The sequence below is a fragment of the Melanostigma gelatinosum genome (genome assembly GCF_949748355.1).
Source record: "Melanostigma gelatinosum genome assembly, chromosome: 11".
NCBI classification, from domain to species: domain Eukaryota; kingdom Metazoa; phylum Chordata; class Actinopteri; order Perciformes; family Zoarcidae; genus Melanostigma; species Melanostigma gelatinosum.
In genome coordinates, this window is record NC_136644.1 from 8,999,743 (window position 1) to 9,016,244 (window position 16,502).

Consider the following 16,502-nt stretch of genomic DNA (forward strand, 5'->3'; position numbering starts at 1 on the left):
ATGGACATGGTGCGTTTGTGGTGATGTGCAGTGTTTGATGTTCACCAAACATAGCGTCTAGTCTGATGTCCAAAAAGCTACATTTTTGTCTCATCAGACCAAAGAACCTTCTTGCAATTGACCTTGGAGTCTCCCACATGCCTTTGGGCGGATTCTTTCTACAGTGTCTTTCTCTTTGCCACTCTCCCATGCAGCTTCGACTGGTGACGAACCCGTGCAACAGTTGCTGTATGTACAGTCTCTCCCATCTGTGTCACTGAAGCTTTTAACTCCTTCAGAGTGGTCGTAGGTGTCTTGGTGGCCTCCCTCACCAGTCCTCTTCTTGCCCGGTCACTCAGTTTGTGAGGACATCCAGCTCTAGGAGATTTAAACAAGTGGCATACTCCTTCCATGTCTTAATGATGGACTGAACTGAACTCTGTGGGATGTCCAGTGAGTTGGAAATATTTTTGTAGCCATCTCCTGACTTGTACTTCTCAATGGTCTTTTCTCTGAGTTGCTTGGAGTGCTATTTTGTCTTCATGTTGCAATTGTAGCAGGAATACTGATAAACCAGAGACTGGACCTCCCAGACAGGTGTGTTTATACTAGAATCACTTGACACACATCAACTGCACTCAGGTGATCTCCATTTCACGACTTGTAACACTGCCGGCTACACTACACTACATTTTCTCACTTTTTCATATACCGAGATTTCACAAAATGTTTGGTCATGGAAATTTGGTTTAAAGTCATGGAAAAGTGATGGAAATCCATTGGTCAAAATGTGTATGAACCCTGAAAGGAGTCTTGTGGCCTGAAAGAGAGCAATAGTAGATAGCGGCTTCAGTTCCTTGTCGTTAAGTACTGTCTGACCGCAGCGTGCAATACACTGACGGAAACACTGAGGACGACTGAGAGAGCCTGCAGTCCCGGAGACTGCTGATACTTCTTCATACTCTATACAGCCTGCCTAAAATAGTTTTTAATCCAGCTCAATAAACACAGATAGTAGTTGAGTGGAATATCTCCCATTTGCCTGGGACATAGGAATCTTCAATGCAGTACATGCGGACCAGCACTAAATTCAGGAAACCCAACCCTGCCCTCGGGCTACAGTTGTAGTATTTTGCCGATAAAATATACTTTTGCTTTATTAAGGAGCAAATATACAAAAGAGAAAATAAGACGTAGCAACTTATTTGTTGCCTTTTTACAAAAATCTAAATTTGTATTGCTTAAGTTGCATAAAATAATATTTTAAAAACTGAGCCCATTCCACCTGGAACTGTCCCAAAAAAAGTAAAATGTACCAAAGTCAGTGTACACCGTCAGGAATTCTAAATGTCATCCTTTTACCTTTATCATTGTGATCTATAGTGGAGATTTGCATAAAACACAATTCAAATTCGAAGAAAATAAATAATTGTAATACTTTGTTAGGTCGAAACAAGTATTACGGGGTTAAACAAAGCCTCGTTGCATAGAATTTGCATCAATGATTTTTTTTTTAAGTAATTGAGTTTCTCGAGGAATGGTGTCAGCCCTGCCCTGCCCCCTGTCTGTCTAACAGAGAGATCACTGGAGACGGGCAAAGAAAGAGCATGATATGAAGCCAAGTTAAATGTGTAGCTTTAATCTATAATAGGCCTGTACAGCTATTGATCTATTCCCAGCATGGCAAATATCTACACCCAGTGTCTTATCTTTTTCTTGTTCCCCATATCGTTTCATCTCCACGGCCTAATTTCTCCTCGCTGCCCTCCACCGTCATTCCCACAAACACTCCAGTCCTCCTCTACCTGGACGCTCTTTTACCGATGGGCTTGAAATTCAGCCAGCTCCTCTTTTGTCGTGTCGTAATGTGCTCCGTGGCCCATACCCATGCATTGTCACCCTCCTCTCCTCCCGAACCCCTCCCTCTCTTCCTCTCGCTGTTCTTGTTCATCTCACTTGTCCTCCTGCTCTCTTTGCCGTTGTGCCCTCGGCCAGACCTTTCTGTCGCACAAAAGAGCGTCGGAAAAGCTACGGGTCTGCGCACGCGTCTGACTTAGCGAACCTCTCGGTGTGTTTAACCTCGCAGAGGGCAAGGCTGTAGGGCAAGGTTGATGTCACAAAGGAAGCACTTTTTTCCACGCACGCACGCACGCACGCACGCGCACACACACGCACACACACACACACACACACACACACACACACACACACACACACACACATACAGGGCCTGCACACTCCCACCCACCCTTACCATTGTCATGTATAGTGTTGCTAATCCGGCCCTGTCGCTTCAGTATCAAACATAACCTCCATATGGGGGGGCAAGGCCTCTCTTTCACTCCTGTTTTGTGTGTGTGTGTGTGTGTGTGCGTGTGTGCGTGTGTGCGTGCACCGGTTGGTGTGTTAATGGGCCCGGTCAACAGCGTAGTACAATGGGCATGCTGGCTTGGGATGCCTGTTTAAGTGTTGGGACAGGGAAAGAGGGATAGGGGCGAGGCAGGCCAGTCCAAGGCTTTGATGTTTGCCTGGACAGAGGGGCGAACAGCTTGTAGATGACACCCACACACACACATTGTAGGAAACTGGTTAATGGTTACAGTTGAGGGTGGTTGTCAGGAGAGACAGGCGCATTGAAAGGCCAGGGTGTGTGTCTTGACGTTCTCAGTTTCGTTCCTGGGTTATCAGACTTAAAAACCGCCCTGCAAGGACCTCATCCCAAGAGAAGTATGCAGCTCGCGGTCCCCTTATATTCCCTTACTGTGTGTGTGTGTGTGTCACCGCTGGAGAGCAGAGTGTTCATGGTTCATTAGCCACACGTACACTTCTGTTCTCACTGGAAGGGACAGATTCAAATCATTTGCGCACACACACACACACAGTTTCATGGTTTTGTTCTGTTCTGCCGGCTCTGATGAACTGGCACGCAGCCTCCTCCCCTCTCCTCCTCATATTCTAGTAATCAGGGTACCTATGAGACAGACAGGTAGCATCTGTCGCCCTTCTCTCCCCCGATCCTTCCCTCCCTCTGTTCCCCTGTCTCCCCCTCTTCCACGGCATTGTGTCGACCCCCCCCCCCCCCCCACGACAGCGACGGAGTGATGTGATAATGTTCGAGTTGTCCCGGAGAATAAAAATCGGTGGAAATGGGATGCAAGAGAACTTTCACCCCCCCCCCCCCCAAAAAAAATGTCTCTCCTGTGATCGTTGGATTGAATGCGTGTGGAGGTGTTTCAAGACTCGTTTTCCTTCAGACCCCTCCGTGCATTTCTCTTTCTTTTAGGATCGTGGGACTGTTGAGACGGCTTCCGCATTAGATCAGTTGATTTTGAACAGTTGCAGCCGACATGGCGGAGGCCTCTCTCTCTCTCGGGTCCGTTCAGCTGCTCGGTGAAGCCGCTGCCATCTGCTTATTCGGCTCCAGACTCCTTCAGATCAGTTTGGGCCGCGATAAAAACGAGCAGCTCTGGTGGTTTTGATTTTGAGCAGGGCCTCAAGGTTGATTAGCATATTTTCACCCAGTGTACAGACAACAGTCCCCCCTCACCCACCCTTTCCTCTTCCCCCCCATCCATGTGTTTGATTCCTCGGCCGTGACAAAGAGCTTCAACCTTTATCCATGTGTGTTGGTGAGATGGGGGGCCCTTAGATTAAGGGAAAGCTTCCTGCTCTTTATTTGGGGAGTCCCCCCGGGAGACGCTTTGGGAATGACTTTCGTCGAGTCACTAACGCCTACTCACACACACACACACACACGCTTAGACGCACTTCTACACACACATACACACCTTTCACCCCCTGCCTTTTCTTCAAGCTGCCCATTGACTGGGCTCTGGTTGTTGTGTAACACAGACTACTTTCACAAACGCGCACACACACACGTCACACAGAGGCCCCCCAGTCTGTTCACAGTAGGTGAGCTCTGCAGAGGTTCCCCGTTCATGTCTCTGCACCAAACTAACAAAAACTAACGTAACTAGAGCAACACTGTCAAAAACAACACACGTGTTGTCATCTTTCAAGCAAAAAGGCCAAACACGTGCCTGTTCCAGCTTCTCCTGTGTGACGATTTGCTGTTTTTTTCTGTTTTATATGATCGTAAATTTAAAGTGTTTGTCATTTTAAGATGTCACTTTGGGCTGTGAAACTGCAGTGGACATTTTCCATTATTTTGATATTTGCAGACAAGACAACTATAATCAGGAAGTCAGGATGAAAATAACCATAAGACCACTTAAATGCTTTTATTTTCTGATGGTGCTTCCTTGTTGCCCCTCTTTCAAAATGTTTGAGGGCACTTAAACTACAGCTTCTTTTGTTGTTTTTAAATTGCTTTTATCTTGTCGCTGTTTGGTTTGAAGTTAGTCACTACACACTGCTTTGCAGTTAAAAATATTGAATCGACTGACTTTGTCACCACCCAGTCCTTTCAAGAGCCGGGAGTAAAATGTGACACATCCTAAAGTTGTAACTCACCTTAAAGTAAAATAGTCCAACATAGTTCCTATTTGGACCAAATTCAAATTTAGTGTCACATGATGGCCTCATCAATTCAGGTGTTGGCGGACTGTTTTAAACCTTTGGCGGTGTAGATACTGATGATTTTTCTTTGGAAAATACTTAAAAACACGATATACTTTGTGTTGTATGGTTTCTAGTGTGTGTGTGTGTGTGTGTACATTTCAGCTGTGAAAAACTGCTTTGGTTCAAGCTAGTCACCATTTAACTGATATATATTTGCTTCCATCAGCCCAAATTAATCAACCCAAAGCTGAAATTGATGTTAAAATCATCCGAATTGGAGTTGCGCTCTTTTGCCTTGATGAGGACGACGTCGAGTCTGCGCGCGTGTGTGTTTTTTTTTTTTGTAGGTGAAGGTCGTTGCAGAAAGAAGCCCCATCCAAACAGCAGCCATTTTAATTTGTTTGACGGGGGAAGAGAAGTGATAACCTCCCTCTGCAGCCGCACACCCGGGGAGGAGAGAGAGAGGGATAGGGGGGGGGGGGGTAAGGGGAGAGAGAGAGGGATAGGGGGGGGGGGGGTAAGGAGAGAGAGAGAGCTCAAGGCTGCATGTTTGTCTAAAGGCTAAAGAGGCTAAAGACTGTCAACCAGCTCGTTGCTGGGGTCGACGAGCGGGCGTGAGTCGTTACTATCAGCATGTAATTTAATGCCGAGTACACATGCCCGTGTGTGTTTTTCCGTGTGTGTTTGTGTTGCGATTTCTGGATGTCAGTTACAGTTCTGTGGGCCTGAGGAGAGTACAGCGGCGTCCCTCAGGGCGCTGTTAGTGCCACTCGTACAGATGTGCTGGGCTGCCACTGTGTCAGTTTCTGTGTGTGTGTGTGTGTGTGTGTGTGTGTCTGTGTCTGTCCTTCTCTTACAGGAAGCTGAAGTTGCTCCTCAGGGTTTAGAGTTCTTATTAGGGTTGGATATTGTCTTGAATTCATCAGCCTTGGTTCTTATTGAATCCTGGTTCCAATTCTTGTCATATCGTTTGAGCAAGAAAAGAACGGTTGAAGGCCAAAAGACACATTTTATTTTAGGCTGCAATAAATGTGTGACAAATAATTTCCCAACAAATCCTTGTTTCTTGTGAATTGTGAATGAAACCTAACTACAATCCCTCTTTAAATCTTCCATTTTTTTTGATTTATTGTATGGTATTTTTGTGTTGTTGATAGACATCATCAATTAGGTTAAAGATTTCCTTTTCATGAAAGCTGTGTTTTTCCAAACAGAAAAAAATGTAGTAATGTTTGCTTTAAAGACGGCGATCAAAATGACACACTAGGTCAGGGGTCGGCAACCTGCGGCTCGCGAGCCTCTCTGTTGCGGCTCCCTGAGGTCCCCAACTGGCGCACCGGATCCGGACCCAGGAACTAAAAACGATAGATAATTCGGAATTATATATATTGGGCACCAAATTGAAACATTAACCGGCGCCTCTTATTCAGCCGTTACGGCACTTGTTCGGCTGTGCAGGAAACACACCAACCAATGCATTGCAAATCACATCACGTGATGCAGCTCAGCCAACATGGGTATTCTGACAAGTTTCCTGATTCGACCAAGGTTTACACACACCATGACACACGGGGGAGAGACAAGGAAATAGAAAGAAGAGCAGGGAAATTGCGCTGATCGAATAAATTATCTCACATGCCGCTCTCCAAAAAGAGAAACGTGTTCAGAGAGAATATAATTTATAAGCAAGAATGAACAGAATCTTATGTTAATTATTCCCACAGGCAGTTAAATCCTCTACCTCTGTCAAGCGCTTTTCCCAGCAGGTCACTAATCATGATTTTCAGACCCCCGCCCTCAGTAAACATCAATGGATATATCCAAATAAAGAAAAGTCACGGAGGAAAATAGAGAGTTTAACTCTGCGTGGACGTATTCATTTGCTTTCACTGCAAACGATGCTGGCTTACCTGTATGCTTCCAGAACAAGCACACAGCATGTGCTGAAAAGTGTCACGCTGGAGATGAGCGACAAAGAGCGATTACTCAGCTGCTGCAGAAAACTCCTCTTCATAAGAGCTTGATATTGTTATATCAGGTAAAATTGCAAAAAAAATGTCAAGAATTGTCTTTATTCTTGTTCTATATTTTCATAAATATAACAAACTATCGTTTTTGTTTATATCATGTAACTATATATACAACTTTATAAGCTGTGATATCAAATAGCTTTTGCGGCTCCAGACAAATTGTATTTGGTGGAAAATAGGGCAAAATGGCTCTTTGGATAGAAAAGGTTGCCGACCCCTGCACTAGGTGAATTAAAGTAATCCACTTTATTTAAAATGCGCGGTTGAAAATAAGATTCTTAACTTCGTCAATTCAATTTTCAGTGTTTTAAAATACATGTTTCTGTCCTGCCAGGTGATGAAGAAGAAGAAAGTGGCTGGTTGGTTTCTGCCAAGGACAAAGAGGTTGGTGGACATTATTAGCTTTTCAGTATGTGATGCGTATCTTGACATTCAGTCACTCTTGTCTTCTGAGGTATTTTTCTACAAAATAGTTTGTCCTTGTGGCCTAAAAGGCAGCAGTTTCCTGTAAAAAAACAACAACCTGATGGACACAAAACAATAAATGTGTAAATGATGCATCAACTGTGTGTGATTCAGGCACGGATCTACAACAGAGACAAGGGTGTGAGGATGACGGCGCAGCGGATGTCAAACAGATACTACACCAACAAGAACGTCCAGTGTAGAAACTGCAACAAGAACGGACATCTCTCCAAGAACTGCCCCGAGTCCAAAGTCAGTTCCACTCAGTGCACAGCAGCATGTACAGCTTATACACACTGACGAGTACAAGTAGGTAAAACTACTAACCGTGTTATGTGTGTGTGTGTGTGTGTGTGTGTGGTGCAGAAGTTAGCACCCTGCTTTCTTTGTGGCAATCCAGGCCACATGGCCGTTGGTTGTCCCAATAAGCACTGCAACAACTGCGGCCTGCCGGGACACCTCTTCAATTCCTGCAGCGAGAAACGTTACTGGTACAAGGAGTGCGAGCGCTGCGGCATGACGGGGCACTACTACGACGTGAGTATGGCATTCTTTTTTTTTTTAGTTCGGAGTCAGAAGGCAAGCTCTGATGTTGGGCGATAAGGCCAGTTCAACCCCAACCTTCAACTCATATGGTCTATTTCAGAGGTTCTCAAACTTTTTGGGGCTAAGGAACCCTTACAGGGGAGAAGATTTTCCGAGGACCCCTCATTATTGCATTCCACCTAAGCCTATGCTTACTGCAATCTGTACTCTCAGATGCCATTGGAACTATTTCTATCCTAAAACGTTTCCACCTAAATACTTACCAAAATACAAAATTCTATTTAAATCAGGTTAACACAGGGAACAACAACCTCCGGTTCTGAAAAGTGAAGCCAATGCAGAAGTGTCTTCAACTTGCATTCTTTCTACTGGCCATCAGGGGGCGACTCCTCCGGTTGCAAAAAGAAGTCTGATCATATACTGTAGAAGTCTGTGAGAAAATGACTCCACTTCTCACTTGATTTATTCCCTCAGTAAACATGAGTTCATGCTCTCAATCTCTAGTTTCAATGATGTCTCTTTACCCTGGCCCTTAATGGCTTCGTTCGCTAGTCCTGACACCTTAGTCATGACGTATTCTCGCTGTTCTCAATAAGAACAAACTCAATATAACTGTCGTATTGTCTTCTCAATTTAGCTAGTTTGGGCGTTTAGCGGCACTTGACGATGCGGACTGACTCAAACATTTCTCCATGCTCACCAGCTAGCTAGCAGACTAATTAGCAAAGCTAAGCCAGCAGCATGACCGGTTCGTTGCACCCTGAGTCAAGTGGCTGATTCATGACGACGTGATGTGTCACATGCCTGTAGTTTTTATTGGCCCAAAGCTAACGTGGGCGGGATGAATGGGCAATACTGTAAATGCTTGTTTTATAGGCACGAAGCGTCCCCATCCGTAGATGTGCACTTTTAAATGATACAGCACATTTTTAGTATTTTAAAGCAAATTATTTCTCCAACCCCCTGTCATAGTGCTACTGACTCCACTTTGAGAATCACGCGGTCTAGTTGACGCAAGGGAAATCCAACACATCATAATAAGGCTAAAAAAACCTTTACACGAGTAATGTAAAGAGTAACACGGAATCAAGAAATGAAGACATGCTGTTTCTAGTAAAAGGGAAAGATTTCAGGAGCAAGAACGCTTAAAATGAAATCAATGTCGTGCTACTGAATGAGCGAGGACAGCTAAACAGCCACAGATATGGTGCGTGTGTGTTTTGGGCTTCGGCTTGTAGTAAGAACAGCTAGCGCTGAATGTGAACTTCACAAAGCATCAATCGCCTTTACAACAGAAGTATACGGGATGTACTTTCATTTCCTCTCCATTTCCCCCCTCTTTTCGCCCCCATTTTCTCTCTTTGCGATATTTGAGTGACCAGGGGTCAGCACACGCCGCTGTTCACATTAATTGATACACTTCAGCAATTACAGCTTAGTTATGTCTCCGCCATGCTGCATATTCCAGCGGTGGGCTCGTGTGTTTGTGTGTGTGTTTGTACGTGTGTGTGTGAGCGCACTCAGGTGTGTGTGTGTGCGCGCGTTTGCAGTGAAGGGTGAATCTAATGACCATCAATGACAATTATCCCACCGCAACGTTCATTACCTTGCCCATTTACACTAATGCCATAGAATGGAAAACCCTGTGTGCATGTAAGAGCTTGCCTGTCTCCCCTCCTCACTCTCTCCCCCCTCTTTTTCTCTCTCTCTCTGCCAGTCAGTCATGTACTGTGCTCTGTGTGATGGATGAGTAACCAGGTGAACACCAGAGGGAGAGGGGAGACCAGGACACACACTGCACATTTTCTCTTTTTCTCCCTCTCTCTCCCCCATTCTTTCCTCCGTATATTCACGCTCATCTCGCTCTTCCTCTCCTCCTCTTTTGCTTATCGTTTTCAACAGCAAACAGACGCGCAAAGTTGCGTGTCCTCGTAATTACCCTTTTCTTGGAACGCATCACTTTTTTTTTCTCTCACACAAATTATACTGTATGTGTTAGTGTGCGCGTTTGAGAGAGAAAGGAGAGTCAGGTCTCTGTCCCCTGGGCCTTTCTGTGTCTCTCATTAAAGACAGACGGTTGACGGAGCGCGAGTGTGTCGCTCGCCTCGCCTGTCGCCCTCGACAACAACACGCTACCCCGGCGGTCTGGAGGGAGAGAGCAAGCGGAGGGGAAGTTGGTGTGGTGGCGGGGGGGTTGAAGAAAAATAAAGCTAGATGAGAGGTGCAGGAGTATTCAGCTATCAAAATTCATATTTGTCCATCTCTGTATTTAAATCCAAACTGCTCAGATTAAGCCAGAATAGAAGTGCCCAGCGTTCTTTACTGGGCTTAAAAAGACGACATGTTCGGCCAAATGGTCACTTTTTAAATTTGACAAGAATTTGCACATCATGCACATTTTTTGATAATAACTTGTTTATTGTATGCAAGGGAAAACTAAACATCCCGCACAGGACAGGCATGAAATCTTCCCCTCTCTCTCTCTCTCTCTCTCTCTCTCTCAGTAGGTGTGTAAGTAGATACATCTCGTTGCCCGCGGCGACTGCGGCATTTTCAATTTCCCAGTGGGAAGCAGCGGCGGTTGGGAAAGGATGTCGGAATGCTTAAGGAACAGCGTGGCGAAGCCCCGGAGATAATGCTTTAGCCACAGCGGGACAAAAACAACTGACTGACGGTCTGAGTGACTGACTGACTTTAGAGAGAGACACACAGAGGGGAAATCTGTTAGATAAAGGGTTAGTGGGAGACAGAGGGAGAGGCGAACAAACGGTACCACGGCCTGCTTTTCAGTTTGCCTTTGGCCCTCTCTCTGTTCGTCAGCATCTGCCCAAATGCCATTAAATGTTTCTTATTTATCGCGTCTTTAATATCCAATGCGCATCGCTGACAACTAAGAGTTGCACAAACATGCTGCAGGGTGCTTTTAGACATTTTCATTCCCCTCTTTTTAAAATATCTGTTCTTGGTACTTTCATGTGTGTGTGACGACCGTAACAAGTGTTTTATTCTCTCTCCTCAGACCTGTCCGGAGATCTGGAGACAGTATCACGTCACGGTGAGTATCCAACCACAAAACCAGCACCGTCAGCAAACTCCACTCTAGCACTGTTCACGCTTTTCACCCGGGCGCTTTCACACTTCATCTTTTCATCAGGGGGCTTGGTCAGAGGATAGGGTGCAACGTTTCTGTTCTCTCGCAAACCTTTCGGAAGTAAAAAAAAAAGCAGTATTTCAGTATTTGGACACTTGTTAACAGTGGACAGAGATGTAACGGGTGGCAGAGGTTTTAAAACATCTCCTAAAACAATATACAGTAAATATGTTACATATTTGTTGTTTGGTAACTTTTAATCTGTCAAATCTTTTTAGGTATGCACTAACATGAGCAGATTTAATAAATATTATTAGATTTAACAAATACTATTAGGCTACCCCACCAGTATTTCATTATATATTCACAGCAACTGATGCACATGCATTCAACACACTGTGACGTTTACTCTTCGCTATGTCAAAGTTTACTTGTTTTCAGTATGTAGAGTTTGTACACAACCTGTGCATAATGTATCCAAATCCCAGCGGACGTAGTAGTTCTGAGTCCCAATTAAAAGCAGAGGAATGTAAAAGAACGTGGGGGGGGGGGGGGGGGGGGCTAAGCCAGCAGCAAGCTCACCCTGCCCCACTTCCACTTCCTAAATCTTTTTCATGCAGAACCTGCCTCATCAGAATAGAAAGATTTTAAATCTCACAGAATGTGCCTCAACCAAAAAGGATGTCCAACGATATTTGCGAGGGGACTTTGTATTAATTCACTCAAGGTTTAAATAAAGAAGATGTGGTCCATTTGCACACAAAAAACAAAGAGAAGCAGAAATAACAGCGTGAGTCGATAAAGGCAAACCAAACTGCCTCCTGCAGTATCCCTCAATGTCTACATCCTTTGTATTCACGCGTGTGGCTGTTTAAAAAAAAAAAAGAAGAAGCTACACCGAAGAAAGTATTGTCCATGAGCTTTGCGAAAGGCAAAGGTGTCACACGATCACTCAAAATCAATAATTCGGTTGTGATTGGTATTGACGTTGCCCTGTAGCAGCCGAGTGAACCTTGGTGGGAATAAACATCTCATAAGATTAAGGAAGCGCCCTGAGTGATGGGAGCCTTTACCTCTTTTAACTTTTTTAACTTCACTTTTAGTGTGCGTGTGTGTGTAAGAGAGCACAAACGATGTGTCAAAGAGTAGAAAACTGTGTGACAATCACATGGGCCATATGTTAGCGGGGAGGCTTTTTGCTCATTTGTGTGTGTGCGTTTATCCAAATTCTGAACAGATAACTAGTTTCCTTGGCTCCTTATGTATGTGTGTGGGTGTGTGTGTGTGTGGGTGTGTGTGCGTGCGTGCATCTGAGCGAGGGGGTGATATAGACCTCAGCCTAAGAGAAAAGAGCAGCTTGTTTGTCAATTAAAAGACGTGATAAAGCATGAAATGGGCTGCCAACGCCACTCGGGACGAGGGAGGGAGTGAGAGAGAGGAGGAGAAGAAGTGTGTGTTTGCATATATCTTGGCGTGCACTTTGTGTGTGTGTGTGTGTGTGTGTGTGTGTGTGTGTTGGGGGAGGTCTGTCACTCTCCTCTATGGAGATTAATTAGCAGGGGCTGTCTAATGAAAAGGCAGCATCGTTAGCGCTGGGTAGCACGGCGGGAGAGACGGCGGGAGGAGGGAGGGAGGGCGGGAGGAGGAGGAGGAGGAGGGGGGAACGGGACAGAGAAGTTCCAGGGGAGATGCTGGCAGAGAGGATGGGAGTTAGGTTTAACACTGGTGGGATGCTATATGTGTTGTTGTCAAGGTTTTAGACGAGAGGAAAAGAGTGGCAACGAAAAAGAAGCGCCGGTAAAGAATTATCCAGTGGCCTCACGAGATCATGAAACCACTTCTTCTTTTTTTTGTTCGTGTGTGTTTGTGTGTGACGGCGTGCTTTAACGGGTGGAGGATTGTGACCCAGGTCTAATTGAAGTATTTAAACCATTTAAGCACTGGGAACAGAAGGTCGTTACAGATCCAAACCGGCCTGGGGGGGGCTTTAGGGGCTCAAGCAGACACAAACAAACAAACAAACACACGCGCATACACAGGGCTCCTTCTGTTTAAGACAGCCTCATTTTATTCATGATGCTGCTTATGACCCTGAACTCCCCAATGTGAGAAGGTGTGTGTGTGTGTTTGCTTTGGGAGATGTGACTCTGTCACCTTCCGCTGGGCTCAGCCAGGTGTGAAAAGGCATTCTGTCAGACCTCCCTGCTACTGGGTCCATTTATCCTCCGTGTGTGTGTGCGTGTGTGTGCGTGCATGTTTCGAGTGTGCGTCTGTGTGCGCGTGCATTCGCGTACGCCGGGTCCGTTTATCTTCCCTGAGTGTATGTGTTGTCTGCCTGCACCTGGCCCTCAACTAACAAACTCCTCCAAACCACACAGTATAGACCACAAAGCCCCGGGGTATTTACTGAGAAAGTAAGATACTGACACACATGGACACACACAAATACCCCCACACACACACTTCTTACTAATATATATATATATATATATATATATATATATATATATATATATATATATATATATATATATATATATATATATATATATATATATATATATATATATATATAGATAGATAGGTGTGTGTGTGTGTGTGTGTGTGTGTGTGTGTGTGTGTGTGTGTGTGTGTGTGTGTGTGTGTGTGTGTGTGTGTGTGTGTGTGTGTGTGTGTGTGTGTGTGTGTGTGTGTGTGTGTGTGTGTGTGTGTGTGTGTGTGTGTGTGTATATATATGTGTATATATATATGTGTATATATATATATATATGTGTATATATATATGTGTGTGTGTGTATATATATATATATATGTGTGTGTGTGTGTGTGTGTGTGTATATCTATCTATCTATATATATATATATATCTCTCACTCCAGAGTGAGAGAGGGAAGTATCCACTACATTTTCATCTTGTCTGTGACGTAATGGTTTTGAAGACATTTCTTACAGTACAGTTTGAGTAATATTTACAAGAAAAGATTTGCCTGGAGGAAGTCCAGCAGCTCTTCCTCAGTCTCTCTTTCGCTTTCACTCAGACGCCTACAGACACCCCGGTTTGACCTTTTCTTTTGCCCACAACTTCACAGTGGGGTCCCTCCCTCCATCTTTGCGTTTTTTCTTACCTTTCTCACCAAGTATCATAATATCGTTTACGCCAAAACATGATCTTCATGCATTCTATCAGTTTTCTTTGCTTAGTGGGTGAAAATGTGTTTCCATGATGGGTGTTTCGGCCAGCCAACCTCATCGCCTGATGCTGTTTGCGCTTTCCCTCATCTCCCAGAATGCCTTTCAACGAGCCCGAAACCATCATGCATCATGTCTCGTCTGCTTTGGATTGCTGCTGATTGTTTATTTGTCAGTGCAAAATGGAGGCTGGAGAAGCCGTGGCTCTTTGACTCTGAGCGAGTGATTACTGAATGCAATTTGAATTGTCTGTGTTTTTGGAAAGCTTAAAATCGTTCTGTTCTCAAACGCTATCAGAGCAGTTTTGAAAATGGCAGCGATGTCACGTTGAGTGCATTAAACCGATCAATAACGGGAATGCAAAAATAATGCGCCAAAGAGAGAAGCTGACAGAAATTATGATTATTTTAATTTTTAAATTTTTATTTCAACGAATCATTTTACTTTTAAAATGTCTGAAATTAGTGAAAAATGTCCAGTTCTTAATATCCAAGGTGATGTCTTCAAAGTGGTTGTGTTGTCCAACAAACCCTCCTAAATCCCACATTTATCCAATAAGAATCAAACAAAACAGAGAAAAAAAGCAGCAAATTCAGCAAACGATCAGCATCTCTACTCGACGAAAACAAAAAAAGAATAGAAAATTGTCGAGGGTTCTTTTTTTTTCTTCCTTTTTGCTCAGTTCTGTCTTTTACAGTATGCCACTCGATGTATTTGAACTCAACAGTGTTTTTTGGAGAGATTCTTGACCAATGATCAAAAGGCAAAGAGAGACACTTTGAAATGGGCAGACATGGGAGGAGCACGGTGAGGTGTGAATGGATGGATGGAGAGCGGTCAGCGAAGGCAGGCAGGGCGGTTCAAGTTGAGCGACCTGCTGTCCGCACACGGGGCTGCATTAATGCGCGTAGAGATCATGCATAAATGCGTGCATCTGATTGTACGACACACTTGAAGTCAATGTGACTTTTCCCTCTCCTGAGTGTTGTCAGGGGACCCTGCTGGGCCGGATCAAGACCAGAGCGCCACCCCGAGGCCGCCGCGGGAAGCGTCGGTCGAGGACGTTAGAACTGAGAGTTTACCTCCTTTTGATTTTTAAGAACTCTGAACGTGGGTCAACTCCAAATCAGTCATCAACCTGCCGTGCGGGAGAAGAGGCCTTGTGGCATTAGATTCAACACGATTGGTATACATCTGGAAATATGCTACTACTCTGTAAGGACCAGAGACGGAGAGAGCGAGAGGAGGGGGGGAGACAGCTGGAGAGAGGTGTGACGTTGAGAGAGAGAGAGAGAGAGAGAGAGAGAGAGAGACGAGGAGGGGTGAGTGTATTAAAAAGGGAGAGGGAGACAGCAGGGTGAGTGTGTGAGCACACAGCAGCTGATTGGTACAGGTATACCGGTGTGTGAGCATTGATTTGCCGCTCTTTGGATAGCAGTGGTGACACCTGTACGTGTGTGTGTTTATTGATCTTTGGTACCTCTGCCCCAAGGTTGTGTGTGTGTCGAGCGGATTCTATCCCCACGGTGGTGTGTGTGTGTGTATCGATCTTTTCCTCAGGGACGTGTGTCTGTGTGGGTGTGTGTGTTGCTCGTGGAAAACAATCTAACCTTTTTTTTTGTTCACTACAGAAATGAAGCCGTTTTAACGCCTTCTTTCTCACCTCACTGCGCTTTTTTCTCTTCTCCTTTCCATTTAGTATGTTTTATACCTTTTTGTCTCCACGAGGTTCTTTTTTTCCCGTGTGCTCGATTCACACAGGCCTTTGTTGGCGCCCAAGGTTAGGACGTTTGCCCCTTTTTAAAATCCTCTTCAGGAAAGGAAATACATTTACATGTCTTTAGAACACATAGAATATAAATGACTTTTCTTAACACAGTAGACCTCTTGATTTTTTTCCATTTCAAATTAAAGCTCATGTTATGTGCTAACATGTTGGATGTTTAGTCTCATTCGAATGGCTCATGTCCTTTTCTTGCACTAGATAGTTGTTCATTGATCACAACAAACCCCTTTGCGATGTCAGTGCAGCCTGAACGTACTCATCCTATAGTGTACAACTTACCATCAATAGATTATGAATAGTATAAACACTCCTCCCACTCCAATATTACATGTATTATATTATTGTATATTTACTTTTTATGAGTTTTTATTTCATTTTAAAGGGACAGATATTCACCTGGAGCTTGGCTGCAGGATGCATCACCGTTGTTCCTTAGTGAAATCTTAATTCATTGATTTATTTGCTGAAATACATCCTGGATGTTAAGAGTAATATCAGTAATAGGTTATATACGTATTTGTTCATATATGCATTTAAAAGTGTAAATACATGACCATTTTAAGGAACAACACAAAACTCTGTCTGAAGTGCGCCGGTGACGTTTTCCAGATTGTAGTTTTAGATTTTTTTATTGAAGGAAAACTGTATTTAAAAAAAAAAAATTTTTACTGAAGAAGTTTTAAATGAGAAAATTATTTATTTCAACCATTGTGTACTAATGACATGGAAATATAGAGCAATTGGGTTTATCTTTGCTCCGAGACAAATGTATTTGTGTATCATACAAACAGGAAACATTATATAACAATCACAGACATGTTAGTCATTACAGGTTTTTGATAAATGTTCACTTTGTAGACGATCTTTGTGATGAAGTTTTATCGTTGACTTGT

At 44.1% G+C, this 16,502-nt stretch overlaps 2 protein-coding genes across 2 annotated transcripts in view; one reads left to right on the forward strand and one right to left on the reverse strand.

Moving 5' to 3' along the window:
- The window catches only part of rpl9 (ribosomal protein L9), a 337,328-nt gene that overhangs the window by 91,239 nt on the left and 229,587 nt on the right, over positions 1-16,502 (reverse strand). The window lies entirely within an intron of this gene.
- The window catches only part of zcchc7 (zinc finger, CCHC domain containing 7), a 55,772-nt gene that overhangs the window by 21,607 nt on the left and 17,663 nt on the right, over positions 1-16,502 (forward strand). Inside the window, exons 4-7 of the mRNA XM_079279103.1 lie at positions 6,868-6,917; positions 7,113-7,250; positions 7,365-7,535; positions 10,564-10,599. Coding sequence (XP_079135229.1) covers positions 6,868-6,917; positions 7,113-7,250; positions 7,365-7,535; positions 10,564-10,599 — 395 coding nt within the window. The remainder of the gene's footprint in view (positions 1-6,867; positions 6,918-7,112; positions 7,251-7,364; positions 7,536-10,563; positions 10,600-16,502) is intronic.